The sequence below is a fragment of the Thermobia domestica genome, chromosome 9 (genome assembly GCF_964235325.1).
Source record: "Thermobia domestica chromosome 9, izTheDome1.hap1.1, whole genome shotgun sequence".
Taxonomy (NCBI): Eukaryota; Metazoa; Arthropoda; class Insecta; order Zygentoma; family Lepismatidae; genus Thermobia; species Thermobia domestica.
The window spans coordinates 99,004,911-99,028,309 of NC_137462.1; the positions used below are offsets into that span (position 1 = coordinate 99,004,911).

General features: G+C 32.5%; 1 protein-coding gene across 4 annotated transcripts in view; it reads left to right on the forward strand.

The window, feature by feature from the left end:
* The window catches only part of LOC145694878 (carboxypeptidase D-like), a 183,367-nt gene that overhangs the window by 154,551 nt on the left and 5,417 nt on the right, over positions 1-23,399 (forward strand). For 3 of the 4 annotated variants that reach the window (XM_081771589.1, XM_081771587.1, XM_081771588.1), the window contains exons 7-9: positions 25-143; positions 999-1,175; positions 2,781-2,873. In XM_081771589.1, coding sequence (XP_081627715.1) covers positions 25-143; positions 999-1,175; positions 2,781-2,873 — 389 coding nt within the window. Of the gene's footprint in view, positions 1-24; positions 144-998; positions 1,176-2,780; positions 2,874-21,488; positions 21,586-23,399 lie in introns of all 4 variants that reach the window. The other variant, XM_081771590.1, reaches the window with a different exon arrangement.

A 23,399-nucleotide genomic window follows, 5' to 3' on the forward strand; every position in this document is an offset into this window, starting at 1 on the left:
ATTGATTTTTCTTCATTTCAACAGGTGGAATGCAAGACTTCAACTATGTCTGGTATGGGTGTATGGAAGTAACAATTGAAATGTCGTGTTGCAAGTACCCTTCAGCATCTGAGCTGCCAAAATTCTGGGAAGATAACCGAGTGGTAAGCTTTATTATTATTATGTAAATATAGCCACCTTTTGCACTCAAAGTTAGATTACTTATGTTAGCTGAAAACATGACCATGCTTAATATTAACCAGCACAAATTAAAGTAAAGTAATTCCTCGATTTTGCAACTTCTTTGGAAATTGATAGAACTTAATGTTTTGTTTCCTCAGGAATATTATTTAAAGAAATGCTGAAATTCTTGGACAGATGTAAAACATAAAATCTTCCTTTTGAGAGATTGATATACGTTAATTGGATTGATTTATTGTTTAGGATATTAAAGGGAACCACAGCACCGAAGCTATTTCCTCTGTCACGAAAAGGCAGAAGAAAAATATTTTTAAATTTCTAAAATGTAAAACTACATTAAACTCTTCAGAATTTTTCTGTCAGTTTACTTTGTTATGCGAAGAGCAGATGCATACTGGCAAATTCACCGTACCTTTTTAAATAGGTCGAACTAAATTTTCTATTCATTGCAATGGCGTATGTAGAAGGTTGCCAAGGGAGTGGGGGTCAAACTCCCAAATTCATGTAATTTCAAATGTTTATATTTGCATAATATCTTGCTCAAGTGGGAGGGAATTAAAGCTCCGAAACTTCTTCCTTGAGTATAACACTGATTCATTGAATAGCAGACTAATCATGTATACTGACAGTTATTTAAATTTATTTATTATCAGTTAACGTATAAATAATCCATATAAATTATTATATAGATGTAAACTAAGTAGAAAATTGGTCATATTTACTTTGGGATAACCATATCTCAAAAACAAACTGCTTTTTATTAGTCATTTCTTTAAAAACAAATTCCTGTAACAATACTTTTTTAACGTTTTATGTAGGCATTAGTTAAGTTCCTAGCAGAAGCGCATAGAGGTGTGTACGGTTTCGTCATGGACGAACATGGAAATCCAATTGAGAAGGCATCACTAAAGATTAAAGGAAGGGATGTAGGCTTCCATACAACCAAATACGGAGAATTTTGGAGAATATTACTTCCAGGCGTGTACAAATTAGAGGTAAATATTTTTATTATTTATTATATCATGCATTATATCATCATTTATGTTGGTTAAAATTTCTATTCAATGAGTTTGTCTTTTTAAGAGAAGTGAAAGTATATATATATATATATATATATATATGAGAGAGGATCAGAAACTAAGGTTACCCGATATTTCTGGAGTATCGTCTGTTATAGAGGAATGAGGAGTGTTCTGTAATTTCACTACATGTGGCAACTGTGCAAAGTTTCAGACACCGACCACCCACGGTTCTAGTTGTAAATAAACATATTCGTTTGGAAAACTGGTCTCGCGAAGAACTCCGCTCAGTTATTCGATTTCTGTTGGCGAAACATGTAACAGCTGTTGAAATTCACCGCCAGCTGGTAGAGGTTTACGGAGAGACTGTTATGGCTCGTCAGCATGTCGCAGAATGGTGCCGAAAGTTTGCGGTTGGTAGAGAAAATGTCACCAATGAGGAGTGCAGTGGCCGACCCTGCCCGCTGTTGCAGCAGTTTCGCTGTGACATTATCGATCACCCTCCCTACAGTTCGGACCTCGCTCCAAGCGACTTTCACTTATTCCCGCATTTGAAGGAGCACCTAGGAGGCCGTCGCTTCGCTTCAGACGAGAAGGTAAATGTGACTGAATACGCAAGAACAGGACTTTTATCAGGAGGGAATCTTCTAACTCATCCCAAGATGCGATAAGTGCTTCAACCAATATGGAGACTATGTCGGAAAATAACCTAATGTAACCTGATTTGAAAATATTGTATATACTCGTATATAACCTGATTTGAACTCGTATACAACCTGATTTGAAAATCAGTTTTCTTATCACAAGCTTCAGCTACTTTTTATTTTGAGCCGGAGTACTTGGTTTTAATTATTCAGTATTAAGTATACTGTATATTTCACACATAAGATTTTACTTGTTTTTCACTATTTTGTATCATCAAGTGAAACTTTTTTTTGTTTTATTTTTATATATGTTTACATAATTTCAGTATTGTTATTATTCTCTAATATTGATATCTTTCATGGTGTGTGATTGCTTATGTTATTTTGCAACTCTTGTATTGGTCGACTTTAGATAATTATATTCCCAAAGTAAAAAGTAGTATTTATTAGCAATTTTTGGAAAAGTTACATCAGACTTTCAGTTTTATTATTATACTAGTTGAAAGTAGTGAACAATGTGATATATTTTTGTGAAAAACAAAATATTTCTTTTATATAGTTTATAATTTTATTCAGTAAAGTTGGTTCTAATTTATGAAGAAATTTTACGTTCATAACGTAAACAAGAGCTGATCACTTGAAAATGTTTGCAAAATAACAAAAGAAATTGCAAATTTTGATTTTATTTCTACAATAAATAAATAAATAAAGTCTAGTTCAGCCGAAACTCTAGGTGGAATTTCCGATTCATCTTTAGTTTTTGTTTTAGGCAAAGATACGACTTTAATGTTATTTGAGTGAATTTTTAATGAAAATTGCTAGTTGAAGTATACAGCTTATGTGCTCCAATTTTTTAAGCTCTGTACAATGTAAGAATAAATGTAACATTATGTTATGTGAAATTGAAATAATATCTGTCTCAATTTTTACTTATCAGGTATATGCTGACGGATATGCTCCTAGAGAAATGGACTTCATGGTAGTGGAACAGCCAGCAACGCTATTGAACGTGACTTTACATCCGCATAAGGTAGGTGATTGGTATTCATTAAAAAAATTTCAAGAATCAAAATCTTGGAACAGGCAAAGAAGCAGCACTACTACTGAACCTAATGGCGGTTATATCTATGCTGGTGGTGGGAAATTTAGTTCTACTGGTGGTGGAGGTAGTAGTGGTGGTGTGGGTGTGTATAATTCGGGTATGGTGGTTGGTGGTGATAGAGGTGATCTTGAGGATGGAGGAGAGGACGAGATTTCCAATGCAGGTGCGAAAAACTCTCACAGTGATGGCACTGGTAAACAAGAAAATCATATAGAACCTTATACATACTACTCTCCTGGCGCATATTTTGGTGTGACTGTAGCTCCAAACTCAGGAAACGCAATTTATCAAAGAACTATTGGTGATGATATGAGATTCTTCCTACATTCAAACAAAAAGAACAAAATAATTAATTCTCAGACTGTCTTCGCTTGTATAACAACGGCTATTTTACGCCTTTTGTTATATTCACCGATTTTATAGCAGTTAGCGTGAATGGAAACTAAAGAACCATCTATCGTCTGCCTTTTTATATACATATAATCAGTAATAAGGTTTTGTTAATAGAAATTTTGCCTTAATTTTTATTAAAAATTGTGATTTGTGATTCTGACGAGTGACCAAGTACAGAAGGCTCGAAATGTGTATATCCCTTGATAAATTTCTTTCAGAATAATTTTAACAGCATTCTATTTCTTATAATAAATTAAATTGCAGAAAATTACATACAAATTACTCAATATGCTCTGAAGTTATTAATCAGTGGTTAAATTCCGATGGAGCTCTTCAGAATTCAATTCGATTACTTTTTTAATTCACAGATTGTATTTTATATCTTTTGGATCTATTAGATGAAGATATGACATAGGAAATAAGATTTAATAAGATATAGGATTCAGTAATAGCTATTCCAATGTAGCAAACAATGTATGTGTAATATAAAATTCAGTAAAAATGTAATAGGAATATATAAATAGGATAATTTCACACAAGTGACAAAAACCACATTGCACATAATTTATATTCCTTGTCATATTTAGTTGATAATTTGTCTCAAGATTTTTATATAATTTAGATCATGTAACCAAAATTGTGCACATTGAGCGCCCGTTCGTGAGCCGATTTGCTCATGCTGTAAGTACAGTTTGGCTCAGCTGTAAGAAGCAAGACTTCCTAATGACAGTGTTTCCAATTCGATACTTGTGACATTGTATGGAGTAGTTGAAAGAGTGTGGAATGTTTCAGGGTATGCTCCAAACTATATATAGTTAACTCGTACTGGAAGCGTAAAGCAGGCTAACAGTCAAACAGTGGGAGCGAAATTGATGGGATTATGACATAATCACTAAAACGTACATCCAACCCAACTTGGATTCTATCTGGATGCATTCAACCCTTCCTTGGAAGATTAGATGCTATTTATTTATATTATTTAATTTTAACTTGTTACTGTTACAGCTACCACACTTCTATTATTATTATTATTGCAGAAGAAAACTAATTATCGGATATTTAATACACCACCTAACGTTAAATTGTCCAACAAATTTAAAATTAAGCAGCATTATTCAACTTATCACACCAATGAATATGGAAGTCTACCTCGTTGATTTAGTAGTCGGTATCCATAACTGAGTGCTCTGTGGTGTTTAGCTCCAGATTACGATGCGCAGTCTATCCTTGGTTTGAGTTCCACCGAAGAACATGCACTGTTCTCAGTATTTATGTCCCTCTCATTTGCGAAACATAAAAAAATAGAACAAAGGTGAACAAAGTAAATGTGTAAAGAGATAATATAAGAAAAACAAAATAAAGAAATAAAAAGGAAATACGGGTGCATTTGGTGCTTCCGTCTTTTAATGAAGGAAAGAAAAAAAAGAAAAGAAAAGAAAATGGTAACTGCGTTTGTATTCTGTGAACAAGGTCCTGAATTGGATAGTTACCTATTAAGAGAATACATTCATTGCATATGTTAGTATTGGAAAGTGTCTGTAATATATATATAAAAAAAATCTATAGATGAACAAGAGGTTCGTTATTATTGTAAATAGTTTTTTTTTTAAATAACATTGTGTATATATTTATACATATGTATTTACAGGAGTGCCCATTCCCCAAGGTCCATGACATATTTCGTTAAATTCTCCTGATACAAGTATTGGGCAAAATAATAAAAATACTTGTGAAAATTGAAACATTTTGAATTAATACGATGGTGGTCCATCTTTAGCACGCAATACAACTTGAATTCTGAATTGAATAGACCAATAAAAGTCTTGAATAGTGGTGAATGGGATTTGAAGTCATTCTTCTTACAGTACAGCCTCCAGCTCAGGTAAAGACAAAGAAGGTGAAATCGACGCCGAACCCTGTTTTCCAAAACAGCTCACAGAGGCTCGACGATATTCAGTCTGCGGACTATACAGGTCAGGAAAGATATTGAACCTCATTAGCATGTTCTTGAAACCACTCTTGAACAGGGCCGGGTTGATCGGTGTGAATGGGAGCATTATCATCCTATAATATGGCATTCTCGTTTGGAAAAAAAGTTTACAGCATTGGGGTGGATCTGGTTACACGAGTTCTCTGTACACTTTTCCTGTGACCCGACCGTGCAATGTGACAAAGAAGGCTGCCGAATTCCATGATATAGCACTCTAGACGATAGTAGAACCGCAACTATGTTTGACAGTAGGCGGAGACAGTCCACATCTTATGCTTCAGATGGTTTTCGCCAGACAAAAGCGGCATACACTGATGGAGAAAAGGGTACAGGGACAGTCTTTCAACGTCCAGTTTTTGCGGGTATTGTACCATGCACATCGCCTTTACGTATTAGGGGCTTGGCAATAGCAACGCGCCCATAGATACCCATTTTATGCAGTTCCCACCTCACTGTTTCAGATGACATTGGGGTGTTTAGGTGCAGATTAAGTTCTAGAGTCACTTTATAGAACATTGTTTTTTCTGTCTCGTCACAATACGGTTCAACGCCCGGCAATCCCTATTCTGCAGTTTAGTATTTCGACTACCTCATAACGTCGCTGTTTTGCTCACCGATGCTCCAGCTAGACAGGTATCAAAAATTAGACCTCTTTGAAACTCCGTCAGATTAACATACTGGTCATGCAACACATCTGCACAACGTCGACAACCACACTGCCACACTCGACTAGTAATGCACAGTCCATACTACGTGTAACAAACACAAGACAGCTGATTTATGCAATGATTAGTGTTACCAGGCATAGTGAAAACATGTCCCATTTTTGAGAAGTGTTTCCATTTTATGTCAACACACAAAAGCAATTTCTACTTTTAAACTGTTCCAATAATTGTGATCTGCAATACCACACAACCACTCGCTCATAATGCAGCTATGATTAAACTTGTTCTTCTGTAAATCAAATATTTTTCACGCACATTTTTACTTATTAATTGGTTTTAATATCTCATTTTTCGCCTCTCCCTCCTACAATTTCAACGATGTAGTTTGCAGCATGACAACCCACTTTTTTTTTTTTCCATCCGTTATAGACACCACTGTTTGCATATATTGCATTTAACGCTGTGAATATTACACCTATTATTATCATGTGATATGTATTCTGCCTTTGGTGCGCAGATAAATACAGAACGATATACCCCATCGTCTAGTGGTCAAAACTAATAAAATAAGTGATCTTCAACATGAATATTACAAACCTTATTACATGAAGAAATAACATTATCATTCTTATTATTACTATTAAATACCAATAATTTTTGAACCAAGTTAAAAAAACTGATGGTATTGTGAGCTCCGGTGCGATTTTGTGGTGAATTTAACCACTGGTGTTAATTAGTAATAATGTATATCGTGGGATATGCACTTTTTACACCAACTGTACGATATATATTAGTGTAGATGTTTGTAGTTTGTTCAGTCGGTTACGAATGTAAGCATCCATCTTTATCTCATCAGCTTTGTAATTGTTCAATTGTTTTCCCTTGGTAATAAGTTTATGCTTCGAAAAAGATAAGATCATTGATTTTCTATTAACGCTTTGTTTTATCTAAATTCTGACGATTTAAATATGTTTTTTTAATTAACCCTGAAAAATATAAAATACTGTATTATTGAACAATTAATTCAAAATTATAATGTCTAACAAGTATTTTACATTAGTTGTATTCTGTGGATGAAAGTACCTCTCTGAGACGTCAGCATTTAAATAAAAAAAAATCGTGGAATAGAAAAACAAAAGTTCTGCACCTTTCACTATAAATATCTCAACAAAAACTGTGTTGAATATATAAGAATTTAATTCATAGAACAACATTGTACCTAAAGCAGGTAAAATAGTTACAGGATCTGGCAGAAAAACCTGACGGTTTTCAAATTGAAATTGTGAGAGATAGATTATTCCACATATGATTTTTTTCTAATTGAACTATAACTCAAAGTGTCTTGCTTACAACAAGTGATTATGAAGCATACCATCCCTACTTTTTGAAAATTACATTTTTCATACGATTCCCTCAATATTCTTTAGAGTTTGAACGGTTTTCCTGTAGGTCTCTTCTCGGCACAAGCTTTCTTCAAAAGAATGTAATTCACAAGAGTATTGTGTTGCGACTTGGATCACTGCAATTAAGATGAATGTTGAGTTGCCGGCGAACTGCACACTGAGTAACAATCACTAATTCATTATTATTATTATTATTATTATTATTATTATTATTATTATTATTATTATTATTATTATTATTATTATGAATACTCGATGTTCTGCTCTGCGCTTCATGGCGACTGAAGTGATTTTGAGCTAGCCAAATGTCACAGTCAACTTCAATACTCATGTCTATTCAAAATTGATCTGAAAAGAAAAAGCACAGCTTTCAGTTACACCAGTCGTGAATATGGCTCTCACCTTGTCAGATATAGGAACAATATCTGAAAACATGTAATTTTCCAAAAAGTAGAGGTGAGATATGTTTCAAAACTAAGTGTTGTGAGGCAAAACACTTTAAGTTTATAGTCCAATAGGAGAAATAAAAATCATATGTAAAATAACCAGTCTGATCACAATTTCAATCTGCTGGACTCCCATATAAATGAATTTTTGTTGAAGTTCTTGGTGATTGGCTGTACCTATAACTAAGATGGATGCTCTAATACAAAATAACTGTTTAAGAAAAAAGTAAAGAAAATTTTAATTTATAGCACTATTGGCTTTTGAAGATAAATGGATTGCTAACTTATTGTTCCCGACTGCTTATGGGCTGTGATTTGGTACTGATACCTGAGAATGTTTCGAACATTTAGTAACAGCAATGCTGAGAGAAATTTTGCATGTTAAACTCAAAAGACCAAGCACCTATTTTCATAAATTCGGATCTCTATTTTGATATTTTGTAGGTTTTGCCTCTACAAAAACTACATTTTAAGTATTTGACACAATACATTTCATTGTAAAATAGATATGTAGGCAAATGTGAGAGAAAAGAAACTTCAGACACTTAAGACTTAGTGTAGCATACTTATGAAGAATATTTAAAATGTAGAAACGAAGTGTCTATCACATTATTTAGTAAATTACACTGGAATTCACAGCTTTATTTTTGCATTCAACAGTTATATTTTATTTTAATATCTACTTGTTTACTGTCAATTATAATTTATGAATTATGCTTGTGTGCTAATGAATTACCATACCATGTATTGTTGACAGACTGCCTTTTAGTCCAATGCGGTTTGAAATTAATAATTAGCAGCATATGAAGTTAATGCGTCAAAGAAAATAAATAAGCTACGGCTTTTAGAATATGTTTTGCCAGTTGTTGCATCGGGTATTATTTAATTGCACATAATTGTACCAGTATGTATATATTTCAGCTGTTAAGTAATTGTTTATCGCTAGTTCCTGTGAAGCAATTTGTTCGTGTATTTTCAATTCTATAGAGGTTAGATACCAAGACAAATCATGAAGAAAAATCAGTAACTTCAGTTATAATTAAGATTAGTTCTGTGTAAATGTGTAAAAGACACTATCATAGCATTTTAAGTCACTTTTACGATTGTCCATGTCCACCTTGTATATAGTTTATCGATACATTACGCTTGTATGAACATATGAAACTGTGCACCAGAAATTATTTGCAAGTTTACAAACGGTGCTTTTAGAGGAGATGCACTTTGTAATGTATGGTAGTGGTTTGATTTGAATGACATTTACAGATGTTAAATTCTGAACAAATAATGGTTGCACAATACAGCTATATAAAAACATGTTCAATATAATGCACTTCGTAATTAGGATAGAAAATATCATAATGTTACTAAAAATTTTATACTTTCTGATAGCCATCCAACTTTCGCTATCTAGAACGCTTTCTAAAATGTAAATAATGTAAAATCAAGATCCGTCAGTGAACACAACGAATCATATTACATAGCCTTACACTTAAATTAATATAGAATAGTGGGTTTTAAGCTTAAATGAAAATTATTGAGCTTGTAAATAGACATATTGATGCGAGTAATGTTTTGTTAATTTAAGTGTTTTGTATCTCTTGTAAAATCCTGTAGAACCACAATAAACACTATTGTTTAACATAAATATTATAACCTATAATATTTGAGTTTTATAGTATTGTTTATTGCTTAGAAAAAAGACATATTGTACGAATTTCATAGCAGATCTTTTACTTTAGTTTGTAACTTACGAATGTGTTCTTGCTTCATGATGTATTCATTCATGTCGCACTGTAGTCACGATCAAAAGCTAGATAAGAAAGCACCAAAAATAAAGTCTGTATTGCTGACCTTTTAGTTCAGCATTATATTTTGGTAGTTACACTCTTCAACAAATTTTGATAGAAAGTGTGTAAATTTACGATTTTTACATTCATTTGAGAATGGTATGACAGGACTGAATAATAAATGTATACTTGGATCTCCTTTTGAAAAATTGCTCTTGTATGTGCAAATAATACATTTGGCTTTAGTTTTACCAAAAAAAAAAAAAAATCATATGCAAAAGTATCAGTATGTTTCCCAATGTAATTAGAATGAAAAAGTTGTAAAAACATTGAACCAAAATTCTTGTAAGTAGTTATAGTTAAGATTCTTGACATTTACTTAACCGTAATATGACAAGTGTGAATAGAATTAAGAAATGTTCTAACCTGTAGATGTCTATAGCCTTATACATTAATATTAAAATGAGCAAATCAATATCATGTAACATGTCGAATCCTGGTTGGTACAGTAGTAGAAAAAATTTTGTGAAGTGTTCCAATACAGAAAATTAAACAATAATGTTCAAGATAAACATTAATAATGCAGTAATGACAAATTCAGTATTAACTTTAAAATTTAGAAAAATATAAACGCACAAATACTCTTTTTTTTTTTCTATATACAAGTACGATGACCACGAAACAAAACCGGTATAGTGAAATAGGGTCTCACACGTGATGTAGATAGACCCAAACGTTTTACAAAGAGAAAAGTACAACACCATTTAAAAGTTCAGATCAGCAACCACTTTTCAGTGTAGGCAGAAATTGAAAGATATGTATGATAGATTCCTGTTGGGTTTATTTTAAGCGTTTTCCCTTAGCTTACCTTTTATATGTTACATTTGGAGCATCCCTGGCAACAGTCTACCACTAGTCAGCCAACATGGTAGGACTCCACTTTTCTTCACATCTTTAATCCATGGGTGAAACTTCTTAACGTTCGTCATGTTCATCATTTTGTACTCCACAGTCCTCAGAAAATAAATCTGTGTGTGAATGAAGAAACTGGAGGTTTAGGTAATACAACCAAGTATTTTCTAGAATGTTAACAACTTCACAACGTCACAAGTTCTTTGTCATTTGTTCCTTGGCGTCTTTCCAAAAACTGTGAACAAACACTCTTACAGCTTTCTTATCATTTTCTAGTATTTCATCGAACTGTTGACTTCTGAAAAGCTGTCGAATCTGTGTTTCTATGAAGATGCCCTCCTTAACTTTAGTATCACTTAATCGAGGGAATTTTTCTCTTAAGTACTTATAGGCCTCCCGATCGTGGTTCATACTCTCCAAACATTTCATAATTTAATATGTAGTGGGGGAGGCAAAATTCTTTTAGGATCTACAAGTGGTTTATGTTGCACGTTTTTTCACGCCCGGCTTCAGACTCTTTAGTACGCTAGTCACTTCTGCAGTAGTGAAAGGCATGACCTCTACTACTGCATTCACAGGTAAAGCAACAATATTTTGCACAACCTAACTACATACGTAGCAACAGTGCTGTTACTTTAAGGTCACCGCAAATGAGGCACTGTAAGTCATATTTAATGGCTCGCAGCAAACGTTTCAAGTTTTTATAAGAACTGCATAATTAACCGGAATGGAAGGAAACTCTATTCCAATATGTAAAAGACGGCTTTTAAACTCACCTTTAAAGAATCTATAAATGAGCTTTTTTCCTAGAATCACAATATTTACTTCTTCCTGCAGTAAATTGCAGTGTTGTAACCGTGACGTTAAAATTTTGGCTTTGCTTTTTTAGAGGTCCAAATCCCTAGTGAGATCAGTTTGGTCTTCTCTAGTTAGTTTATGCGCTTCACTTGAAGGTACATTTAGAACAAATTAAAAATACTTAGTTCAGGAGACTCAACTTCTTTATCATCATCAGACGAAAGATCGTATTTTTTGGGTAAATTGTCCGCACTGTTTATACAATGTCGCAACATTTTTGTCTATTAAACACTTTTTTGGGGGGGAGGGGAGTTAATTCGAGTGTAGCGTCCCTTTCATGAGGCTATGTGAGACGTGGACCTACAGCTTAACGCGGGATCCGAACCACATGAGTTTCCGGGACTCGAGTCTGGGTTTCCCCCACTAAGGCACGTAGCCACGGAGGAGCTCCTTAAACGCTTTTTGAGAAATTCTGAAGAACTGCTCACAAATATACAGTACATGCAAACACGTGTATTTTTATATGCAGCACGTCATAAAAAAGACATTCAGAACTTGGATATTAAGTTCTTGTTTTGCACACTAGCAGAACACAACTGAGATAAGGAACGAAAAGAAACTGAAGGTTGATATAGATCTTCCAGTGTTGCCACGTCAGTGTGTGGAGAATGTGTACATTACTATAAAGTTATTATTAGACACGGGTGAACATAAAAATTGAGCGCTAATTTTCGATTTTCATTTCCAGAAAGTTCATTTTCAGTATCAAAACTACAATAAGAATTAAGTGATTTTGTTCAATTCACTTTTTCATTGTTGCAGTATTTCAATATTATGGTGAAATTTCCAAGGTATGCATTACATAGGTCACAGAAAAAGTAATAAGAAATGTTTGTTTAAAGGGTTTTTTTTTTTTTTTTTTTTTTTTTTTTTTTTTTTTTTTTTTTTTAAGCCCACATCGAAGCTCACAATTTAAATTCTACTTTAAAGTTACGTAGTTTAAACAGTATGTGAGCTTCTGAGTAACGAACTCGGGACCATACATACAGAACGCCCAACTACTTCGAAGACCAACAATAAGAATGGTGCGGTGCAAAAAGCCGAACTTCTTGCCAATCCCACTTTTACAGAATAATTTCGTATAAAATGTTGTTACCTATATAAATTACATAAGGATAAATAAGTAAAAATGATCATAAACATAATTCAAGACGAAAATATGGTAACAAATATAATAATATTAAAGTAGAAGTTGAAAATATTAACTGAAATAGATGATAACAACAATATAAACATAGGACAATAAGTTAGGGAACTTCTTCATAATATTTTTCCAAGTAAACTCACAGATGAAATTAATAATGATAATAACAAAAAGCTCTAAGACTTAAGAATTACGTTTCATAATATTTGTTTTACGAAAGTCTTTAAGAAAATGAAATGCACAATAAATATGAAACTCCTTTAATTCTTCTTTAATCAAATCTTGTACTTTTACATTACTATAAACATACATGTATGTATGGTATGTATGGTATAAATCCAACATATTTACAATATATAATGAACAATTCACATGTTGATTACAATGATACGTTAATCATGATGGATTATAATCAAATACATATTTTTGGACATGAGTCTGTCATAAACTTTCTTTTACTGTGTTTCTAGTTGTGGTAATTCTTTTCAAATTAACTTTTACAGATTCGTGATAATAATAATAATTTTTTTTTCTTTTGCATGAAATCAGAAATATCTTACTTATTTAATTACATACTTAAAGGCATTATTTCCATAACATAGTTGAAAATTATAATCGGAAGTTGTCAAAGTTTCTCAATTTAATATTTAATATATCGGATAAACAGATTTTTTTCTTCCTAATAATAATTTTTACGTCGAAATGTAAAATTTACATCAACCAATACATTAAGTATTGTTACAGTAACAACATGGTAAATAAATAGTACTTTCTCTTTTGAATTCAGATACACATAAATATGCATTTGCATGATTCAGCTAATAATTTAGGTAAAAAAATATATATATATTTGTGTAATATCTGTATTTAGTTGTAATTTCCTGTAATTTGTTTCAAACATTGCCACACTTTCAGTGTTATTAAATTATAACTTGATGTGCTTGTTGTCAATTATTAGTACAAACAGAAAACAGAACAACAACAAAATAGCTTTTAAAAGTGATGAAGCATTGCTCCCACATATATATTTATATACTCAACTTGTATTAAATGTTTATTTCTGGCCAATTTCGTGATTTGTAAAATATACAAATATACAAATTCAATTTAGTGTAAAGGTGTCTACATAATTCCATTATCAATTTAATATATTTGTACGTCTTATTGTCTTATGCCTATTGCTCAGTACTTGTTAATGAATAGTTGTAAAATAAAGTGTTGTATAGGATAGTTGTATTATTAAAATTATAGTATCCCATGTGTAAATTTTAAAACAGTATATTCTTCGAGTATTCACATAAAAAACATAAAGAAGTGAAGGGTCCTCTCGAATAACAAGGTAAGTGAAAAATGGAGGTTCTGAGATTCAAAGCTCATAAACTTAATGTGCAACGTAGTAATTAGTAGTAAATCTGTGTGTATATATTAGAGACCTGCACGGGCCGGGCTTGGGCGGGCCGACTCTGCTCTTTCTTTGGGCCGGGCCGGGCTTGGGCGGGCCGACACTGTTATTTCTTTGGGCCGGACCGGGCTTGGGCTGTCCGACACTGATTTCTCTTCAGGTCGGGCCGGGCTGAGGCCGATCAGTTGCAATTCTTTAATAATTATTGACTTTCGTTAAACGATAATTGGAATAAAGCCAAACGTTGAAGAAGTGTGTCCGTGAAAAATGTTACAAAGGATGCAATAGCTATTTACAGTTTGTGTTGCTTAGCGGCTCCACTTTCACTATAGAGGATTGCAGGCATTATGCGGTAAATTGAGCTCTGACATTGACCTTCACTGAACTCAAAATATAACAAGAAGGGGTGGGAATGTTTTGCCTGTCGCTAAACAATATTGCCATCTTCACTTTACGCTAAAAATCAATTAAGTTAGATTTTTGTTACAGGGAATGGAGTTTTTGTTCTCTCGATAACAGGCAAAGTTCTAATAGGCAATGGTACCATTCGGGAGGCAAGCGTCAGGTTGTGAACCAGAGTTTAGAAAATGTTTCTGTGGGTTAGGTCAAATTTAGTACTAAATTTTGAGAAAGTTTGGAGCTCGAGCTAATTTTTTTAAAAAAATTATCGGGCCTGGGTCGGGCCAAAAACTTTTAAAATATATCGGGCCCGGGCCGGGCTTGGGCCAAGAATTTTAAAAAAACTTATCGGGCCGGGCCGGGCTCGGGCCGAAAATCTCCAAAATTTTTCGGGCCCGGGCTGGGCCGGGCCTAGGTACGTTCGGGCCGGATTGGGCTCGGGCCGAAAAATTCGGCCCGTGCAGGTCTCTAGTATATATACCTATGGAGAAAAGTGGTGTAGCACCTGGTCTGTGTTTTAGACCATAAAATGGCGAATACCGAAAATGTAGAATAATACATAACGGAGATGGAAAAGTGAGCACTTTGTTATTGCATATCCTAAAGTAATAGTGGAAAGAAAATAGTGGAAACGCATAAAGATGTGTGTGCTAACATTTATATGTTACAACATACATGGATACAAAATATACAATAATCTTAGCGTTATAGGCAACAAAATCCGGAAACTGCATTGTCCTCAGCCTTGTTTAAAACTCCAAATCTGATACGTCCATTTCAGATTCAGAATCCGGGAGCGCAGATACAAAAACATCAGCAGGGTTCAGCACGTTCTTGTAAAAATGCTGCTTGGCAAGAGTAACAAATCATAGCAGAACTTCTACTTCCATCCTTGAATTCTTGATTCCTAATTTCTTGAGGAAGGACAGAATGGTGTCCAATAGTGGTGCCTGCACCGAATAGGCTTTTCCTCCTTCCTACTATATGTTTCCGAAACTGATATAGATCCATATGGGATGTTTTTCACCCCACCCCTTTGTCCGATTTTATTGTAAATCCGAAAAACGGATTCGGATTTGAGATCCGGATTACGAATCAGAACTTCGGATTTTCGAACCTGGCATCTGAAATCCAGATTTAAATCGGAATCCTAATTCAAATTTGCCCAAATCCACAGTTTTGACGGCACGCTTTTAATTTTCACATTAACATCGGGCAAATAAACAAAATACTGCATTTCGCCTTAATTTTGCTATATTTTTTCCTAGGGTTCTCGATTATCCTTTCTCGTTCGTCCCTTCTGCTTCTGTCGTTCTTCGACTGCTTCGATTTTGTCCATTTCGTAACAAAAGCATTAAATATGTCCCCGTACCAATGCTTTCACTTCAACCGCACTTGAAAACACATCGCGTCGCCTTCTCGCATCTACCAGTGCTTGTTTCACTAGCCGCAGAGACAGTGGCGCCCTCTATTATCCGCATCGGAAAACGGCGACTTAATACCAATGTTAATATTGTTTTTCCCACAACTGACACTTCGAATACGCACTAGATGCAACTGGAAAGGAAGATAAGATCCACACGCCTTCTTTTTCCAGGAATCGAGGTAACTCCACTTACCTTGTTATTGCAGAGGGCCCTTCAATTATCCCTGAATAATTATTTGAATAATGAACATTCTTGATTAATGGGAGGGCAAATATTCGAATATTTATTCAAAGAATTTTAACAATATCGATGTAAACACACATAAATTCGTAGTAATAGTGTATAATGAATTTGGTTAGTGATTCCCTCAGTGCCTCTTTTTTAATGTAAGGATAATGAAACCCAACCACTCTTAATTTCTAATTAGGGATGGGCAAAACCGGTTTTTTTCGTATAAAAACAGGAAATCAGTTCCTAGAAAAATGATTCGGCTTTTCATCAAAACTGGTTTGTTAGAAAACTAAACCGTTTTAATTAAAGCTTTCAAAAACTTGTTTCGGTTATTTTGAAGATCGAAAACCGAAAAACCTGTTTTCGTGCCCACCACTATTTATAATATTGTAAAATGCAAATAAATGAGAAAAACTTGTGTGTTTAAAACTTGCAATAACAATAATTTGTATATTTTTTCTACTTTTCTTGGCGATGTAAATAATAAGTGAGAGTAATGATAAACTAAATTAAGCTTGAAATTATATTGATAAATGTATCAATTTAGTTCAGAAAAAATATGAAGTAATACTTTTTTAAAAATAAATATTTAGTTTAGTGCTAGCTATTTTTATTTCTCTTCGAAAATATTGTTAGTTCCTTAAGAAATAAAATAAGAACTATCAAAAATTATTTCTACTTTTTTTAAAAGAAAATGTAGTTAGTGAAACCGAAATGCTTTGAGGATATCTAGAGCTTCTCAGCGCCAAGATAAGTGTCACAGTGCAACGAATTCTGCGGTAAGGAACTATAAATTACGAACAGCTGTCAAATCAATGGATGTTATTTTCAATATGAAAAGTTGTTTAATAAGGTATTATGTATCTTTTGTATCATGCGTTCTTGCCTTTTACGTTGCGCTCTTTTCTGCTGATAGCATGGAGCATGTTTCCTTTTGAAACCCACTAAACTTACTGAATGTGGTATGTATTGTGTAAGTACAAAAATGCAAGTAATAGTTATTTAAAAGCTTACATGTTGAAAATTCAATGGTAGCTATTACATTAACGTTCTAGAATGTTTTCTATATGAACACGATGTTTCTTGAATATTACTTACATTAGATATCGTATAAGTTGCGATAAATATAATTGGGAAAAATGTCTCTAAAATCAGTAACATTTTAGTTTAAAACAGAAGCAAAGATGAACAAAATTTATTGTTTCACATAGAAACAAAAAGTCAAGAATTTTACAATTTTGTTAAAGCCAAACCTTATTTTGCAAGCTTAAAATCTTGATTACTTCGGAAGTGAAGGCATTTATAATTAATTCCACCGTCCTTTATAAGATTTTCATCTTCACTGAACTGGTCGAAAGTAAGTCACTATTGAAATAATAAATAAGTTTATTTGTGGTCCTGTTTACGATGCAGTTCTCAGCTGTTATGAGTCATTAAATTAGGGCTGGATCTGACCGGATCCCTATGTTTCATTAAATCACATGGTATCTTCTATCATGAAATAAGTTAATTTTCATTGCTATCAAAATTCTAGTAATTATATAAGTGAACTCAAGTTATGTGTGAAATGATACTCGTATAACCCTTACATTTAGAAATCCATCTTCCATTGTAATATGTAATTTATTGAAGGTCTAATGTTCTTCTATCTGTTAATAAAAGAAATGAAGCATTGAAATAATTAATAAAAGAAAGAAGCATAATATATACAAAGAATTAGTAAATATTATAAAACGCAAATAATAGATACAAATTAATAATAATAATAATATTTATTAAAGCTAAAATAATTATTAGATATATTGAAAAAAATAAGCTGCCTACTATAGTTGCACGAAGAACGAATGAACGGATAATTTGAACTACATTATATTAACACTAAAATAGAAGCGAAATTTGCTACAAAGGAAATACTCTAGGCTTTAATACTAACTTACATCTAATAAGAAATAAAATATTTCTTACTTGGTGACATCAAGTATAGGAATTTATACTTACCTCTAAACCCAACCTAATTTACCCCTAAACCTAACCTGCTATCTGCAAGTAAAATATGGAATTACTTATCTGCTTTTCATCTGATGAGGGACATCTAACAGCATTGGAACACATACTTGAAATAAAAAAAAAATTAATGATATTATATCATAATAACTACTGAAATCATGCTATAAATGTTTGTAATCATAATGCTAGTATTTACGTTACCTTCTGCGAAATAATGTTACTTATGAATTTGTTTATGGTATTTAAGAATCAGTGAGTAATATATATGCTATTTATGTTTACGATTCATAACTTCTGTCGTGACCAGACTTTTGTTATTTGTATTTTTTGGAGGAGCAATACTGACTCGCTGTTCACAACCCTTGTTCCAGCGAACTTGGACAGTATTCTTATATTTTTATCATTATTTTTTGTATTTTGCCATATGGTTTTACGTCAGCAATGCGGGGGTCACACAAAACTTGTTATACAACGTTGCGCATCGATGTGTGACAGCTATGGTGAATGGATGGGAATCTACACAGGGTTGCAGACCTCTTCGAAACCTCGGTCCTTGCCATAGTCAGAAGAGAGGCAGTATACAAAGTACTTTGTACAAGGTGAAAAAAGTGAATTTATCTATGAAGCGTCCTAATTATGATAACACTACGGTTTATTTATAGTTAAAAAGAAAAAAAGTTTAAAACAATAGCAAATAAAAAAATCAATATTATAATTTTGGTTTAATAATAATGGCATAATAGTCACAAAATACCATAAAACAAAGTCATCTATGCGTTTGAGATGTTGCTTGTCATGGAGTTTTTTTTTCTAACCCCATCATTCATTGAATATATTACTCGTTGATATCTTGAAGAGACTGATTTTTTCATTTCATAGTGCTTTGGGAGTACTGGAGTACTATAAATTCAAAATAAATATCAAAATTCTATATCCATCTATCTTTCCACTAGTTTGAAAAGTTTGAAAGTTGTTTTGACTTCTTTTTGATTTTTTCAAAAGAAAAAAAAACTGCTAATTAACAAAAACCCTCTTAAAATAATTCCATCTAAGTTTTTGTTGGTCAATGTAACCTACAGTGTATTCTTAATAAATAATAATAATAATAATAATAATAATAATAATAATAATAATAATAATAATAATAATAATAATAATAATAATAATAATAATAATAATAATAATAATGTTACAGATACCAAATAACTTCAATTAACTACTTAAATTCTCTTGTAATTTGATTAAATTTTTACGTCATAGGTATTTTTTTTTACATATTAATTAATTATTACTGGTTACAAATGCTTGCAATAGAATGTTCAAATTGAGTGTTCGTAGTTTCATATGTATTTTGCATTAATCGATTAATCGATTGTATTATAAACTAACTGTGGGCAAAATAATTGTAACAAAATTATTTAAAACACCATCTCTATCACATGAAATTTCAAGAATATGTTTTAATATGGTTAGAAATATATATATCATATTAATATTGCTTTAAAGTCAACATTCTTGGGCTAGAAATAATAACAATAATAAAAGTAACTAATTATATTCTTAAATCTTATGGTAAATCTTTGTGTATAAATTGAAGAACATAGGAGGTAGCCAAGAATTGGATAGAAAGTGTGCTTGTTTCAAGATTCTTCATCATGAAAGATTATCATATGTGCAGATTGCCAATCAAACTGAAATATGTGATCGAGCATGGCGACTCTGAACAACTTCTGCAGCTTGAAAGTTGTCAAGAGACTGAATTATTGATAAGTTATTGTACAAATTGTATGTTTCTTGCAAGCAAAGCCTTACTACGAAGTGAAATTGAAGACAAATATAACTGAAAAAAAAAGAAAAGAAAATGGCTGAGAATAAATAGGCATACCTCAGGTCAATCTGCATCCACTTCATAATAACCTCATAATTTATTTCGTTAACTTTAAACTTTCTAACGACGGTAATAAACAATTATTTTCTGTTTACGCTGTTTCCTGTGCTTTAATTATATATAGTGCCTAATACAATATAGAAGAGTAAATCACTATGGACTCTGTCAGTACTTTCGAATGGATCAAACTTAGCGAAGATAAAACTTAGTTTAATTACAACTAAGTTAGCAAACATCATTTGTAGCAGGTATAATATTTAGCAACTGTACCAACACACTTGCTGAAATATGTCATTAATTTTTTAAGTTATTAACATGTAGTTGCATGAAATGTTTGTGTGTATTGTTCTGGAGTTCAGCTTATGTAGTTGATTGTGTTTGTGCATCGCATGTGAATAGTGATGTTGGTTTTGTTTATGTTCAGTGTAAAATAGTCGAATTTCTGTTCCAAATACGATAATTTGACAAACTTTTAACGTCTTCTGAGTGAAATTCTTGGGGTTCTTTGTTAATTAAAGATTGAAGCATTCTAACTGATAGACTATGCTAAAAATATTCCAAGATTTAGTATTTCTATCTCTCTACTGTATTGTAATGATAATATGTTATTCATCAAACTGTCTGTTAGTTTCCTTATTTTCTCTCGCTATTTACTGTTGACAAATACCACCTTAAAAATTACAAAAATAAATGCTGTGATAAACGTAATTGATTGGAGCAAGATATTTAAACATAACTATATTTCGACAGAGACGAACAAGTTGTTTTTTATGTTAAATTACATCAAACTCACGACATTATAAATGACTTCCTCATCACAAACTGAGACCAACTAATATTTACGATTATATTACAATATTACTTGTACTTGTCTATTGGACATATCTAAAGACCTATATTCCTAATACTTCTTTAAATACTTGTAGGACAAAGTTTACCAGGGTATCTACTAAACTTTCAAAATGAAATTTCGTGACTTTTTCGTGACCTTTTCTTTACCAAACCATAAAATTTTGTAACATCCTCAATAGCGAATTTGGGTGCGAAGTAGGCTGAATTTTCATGCATGCGATAGAAACGTGCTTTGATTGTGATTAGGTAGCATTTAATGCCGACCATCGACATTTTTGATGATAAATTTTGACGTTTTATACAACAACATTTTCTAGTCTGTACTTATATTTGGACAGATTAAGAAAAAATCGTGACCCAAAAGCTAACTTTCGTGACTTTTTCTTGACTTTCGTGACTTTTTCTTGACTTTCGTGACCGTTTTCTGATTTCGTGACCGATAGACACCCTGTTCACGTTTTCTTTTCGATACTCTTTACTTCTTCAATAATCTCATAACTTATTTAAAAAAACTATCCTTGTTCTGTACTGACATATATATATGACTTACTATATTGACTTTACTAAATATTAGTAGAAAAATCTCAATTTTTAAATCCTATATGGTGTCAGTTTATTATTTCTTTTCCTTTCGTCCTGTTAATGTAGATCAAAACACAACATATATATATATTCTCGGGGGAAAATGTACATATTTTCACTAATTACTTGTGTAATTTCCCTATGCCTGTTATTTCAGCCGTTGGAGAACCGAAATGATACATCACAGTATCCAGAGGTAGAAGGGTCATTTGTCTTCCCCAACGCTTAGAACATTTCAAATATTCTGGTTAGCTGTAAGTATTTGTCTGAAACAAAAAATAGTACTAAATGTCTGGAATGCAACATATGCGAGATATATATACTCTCCATCTTGTCTTAAACCTACAAAGCAGCTAATATCCACGAAACAGATTCTTCTGATTAAATTACAATTTCAATCATTTACAATGAATAGGCTTCATGTGGTTTGTAAACCTCCCCACCCACCCAAAATTCTTGAGTTAATGAAAACTTAACAGAATCGATAACGGAAGAATCATTGTTGTCCAATAGTGTTGTGTTTAATGATAGGGTGTTAAGTAGTAATAAGAAGGGATTAAATAGTTGACGAAAATGATACATGAAGATCAAGTATTCCAAGGAAATGGTTGAAAAATTGAAATATTTTGTGTCCACATGAAAGCTCACTTGAGAACGTGTGTTTAAAATACGTATTTTGAAATAACCAAATTTGTAAATTTCAACATAACAGATCTTGACCGATTCTTCATATCTTGCTCAGCATTGAACTGAAACATCTTTAATATGACGTTCCAGTCATCCCCCCTTTTCTCTTAATTTCATATGATTCTCTACACTTCAATAAAATTATTATGTTTCTTTTTCTGTTGAAATTGATACTGCAAATTTAGCTTGGTATTATTTGTGTAATATATGAAATATTTTATTCAAACGTTTACTTTATCGACAATAAAATCAATCTTGATATTCCAGGCATTTGGTGCTGATTACATGTAAATAAGTTACATATAAAAATTCTTCCAGTTCATTTCTGTCACTAAAATCTATTGTCTGTTTACTAACAAGTTACTTTATACATTGTACAGTTATTTACTAAAAAATACCGCATCGTCTCTGTATTTTGAAGTCCTACTTTGTTGTTCTGTTGTGTCCGTTTTATCACATTACGTTGGGAAAAGTATATATTATGTATATTATATTGCTTTCTTCCAGAATATTATTAACATATTTTATTTTACAGGTTGAAAAGTTGTACTTAGGAGAAATTACTTTTATATGTTTCCCTTATTATAATGTATATAATTAATATTAGATATATTTGATATAATTGTGTTATTATTTACAAACTACAAAGTGAAGAAAAACAAATTCTGCTTAAAATTAATATAATTTTCTTTCAAAATAATAATGGTCAACAGAGTCATGTAATCCTTGCATAAATATGCCCATTTAGAATCCTTGTGTAAATTTTGAAAGTGCTGAAGTTGTTCTCTTGTATGGAGTCCTATAATCTGAAGATGTTTGTTCGTTATCTCTCTCTCAATTCTTTATTATATGATGATTGTTCGTATATTTTGCGCGATACTGAAGAAAATAAAGATACTGAAGACTGATTGTAAACTCAAGCAAATGATGGGCCGCTGTGGCTCAGTGGTAGAGTGTTCAACTCTGGTTCCTGGTTCGATCCCCGCTCACGCCAAGTGAACTTTGTGGAGGACAAACACCTTGTGCATGGATTTTCTCAGGGTTCTCCGGTTTCCTCCGACTTCCTTCATTTCACCATTCCATTCATTTCTCATCATCACTGTCTCCTTTAGCTTACACGGCATAACCGTGGGACGTAAAACTGAAAGACTTCATTTCATTTTTCAAGCGAATGATAAAATATAAAGTAATGAAACACCCTAAAGCGGGAAGAGCCAGAAGTGCGCCAAACAATCCCAGTGACATAAAATGTGTACGTAGACGCAATAAGTACGTGCTGTACCACCGAGTGTCTGTGTTTTCATCGACATTATGTTGATTGAAGTTTTAATATCCAATTTCAGCACCGATGCTGTATGATACGAGATTCACTGTTGGATCA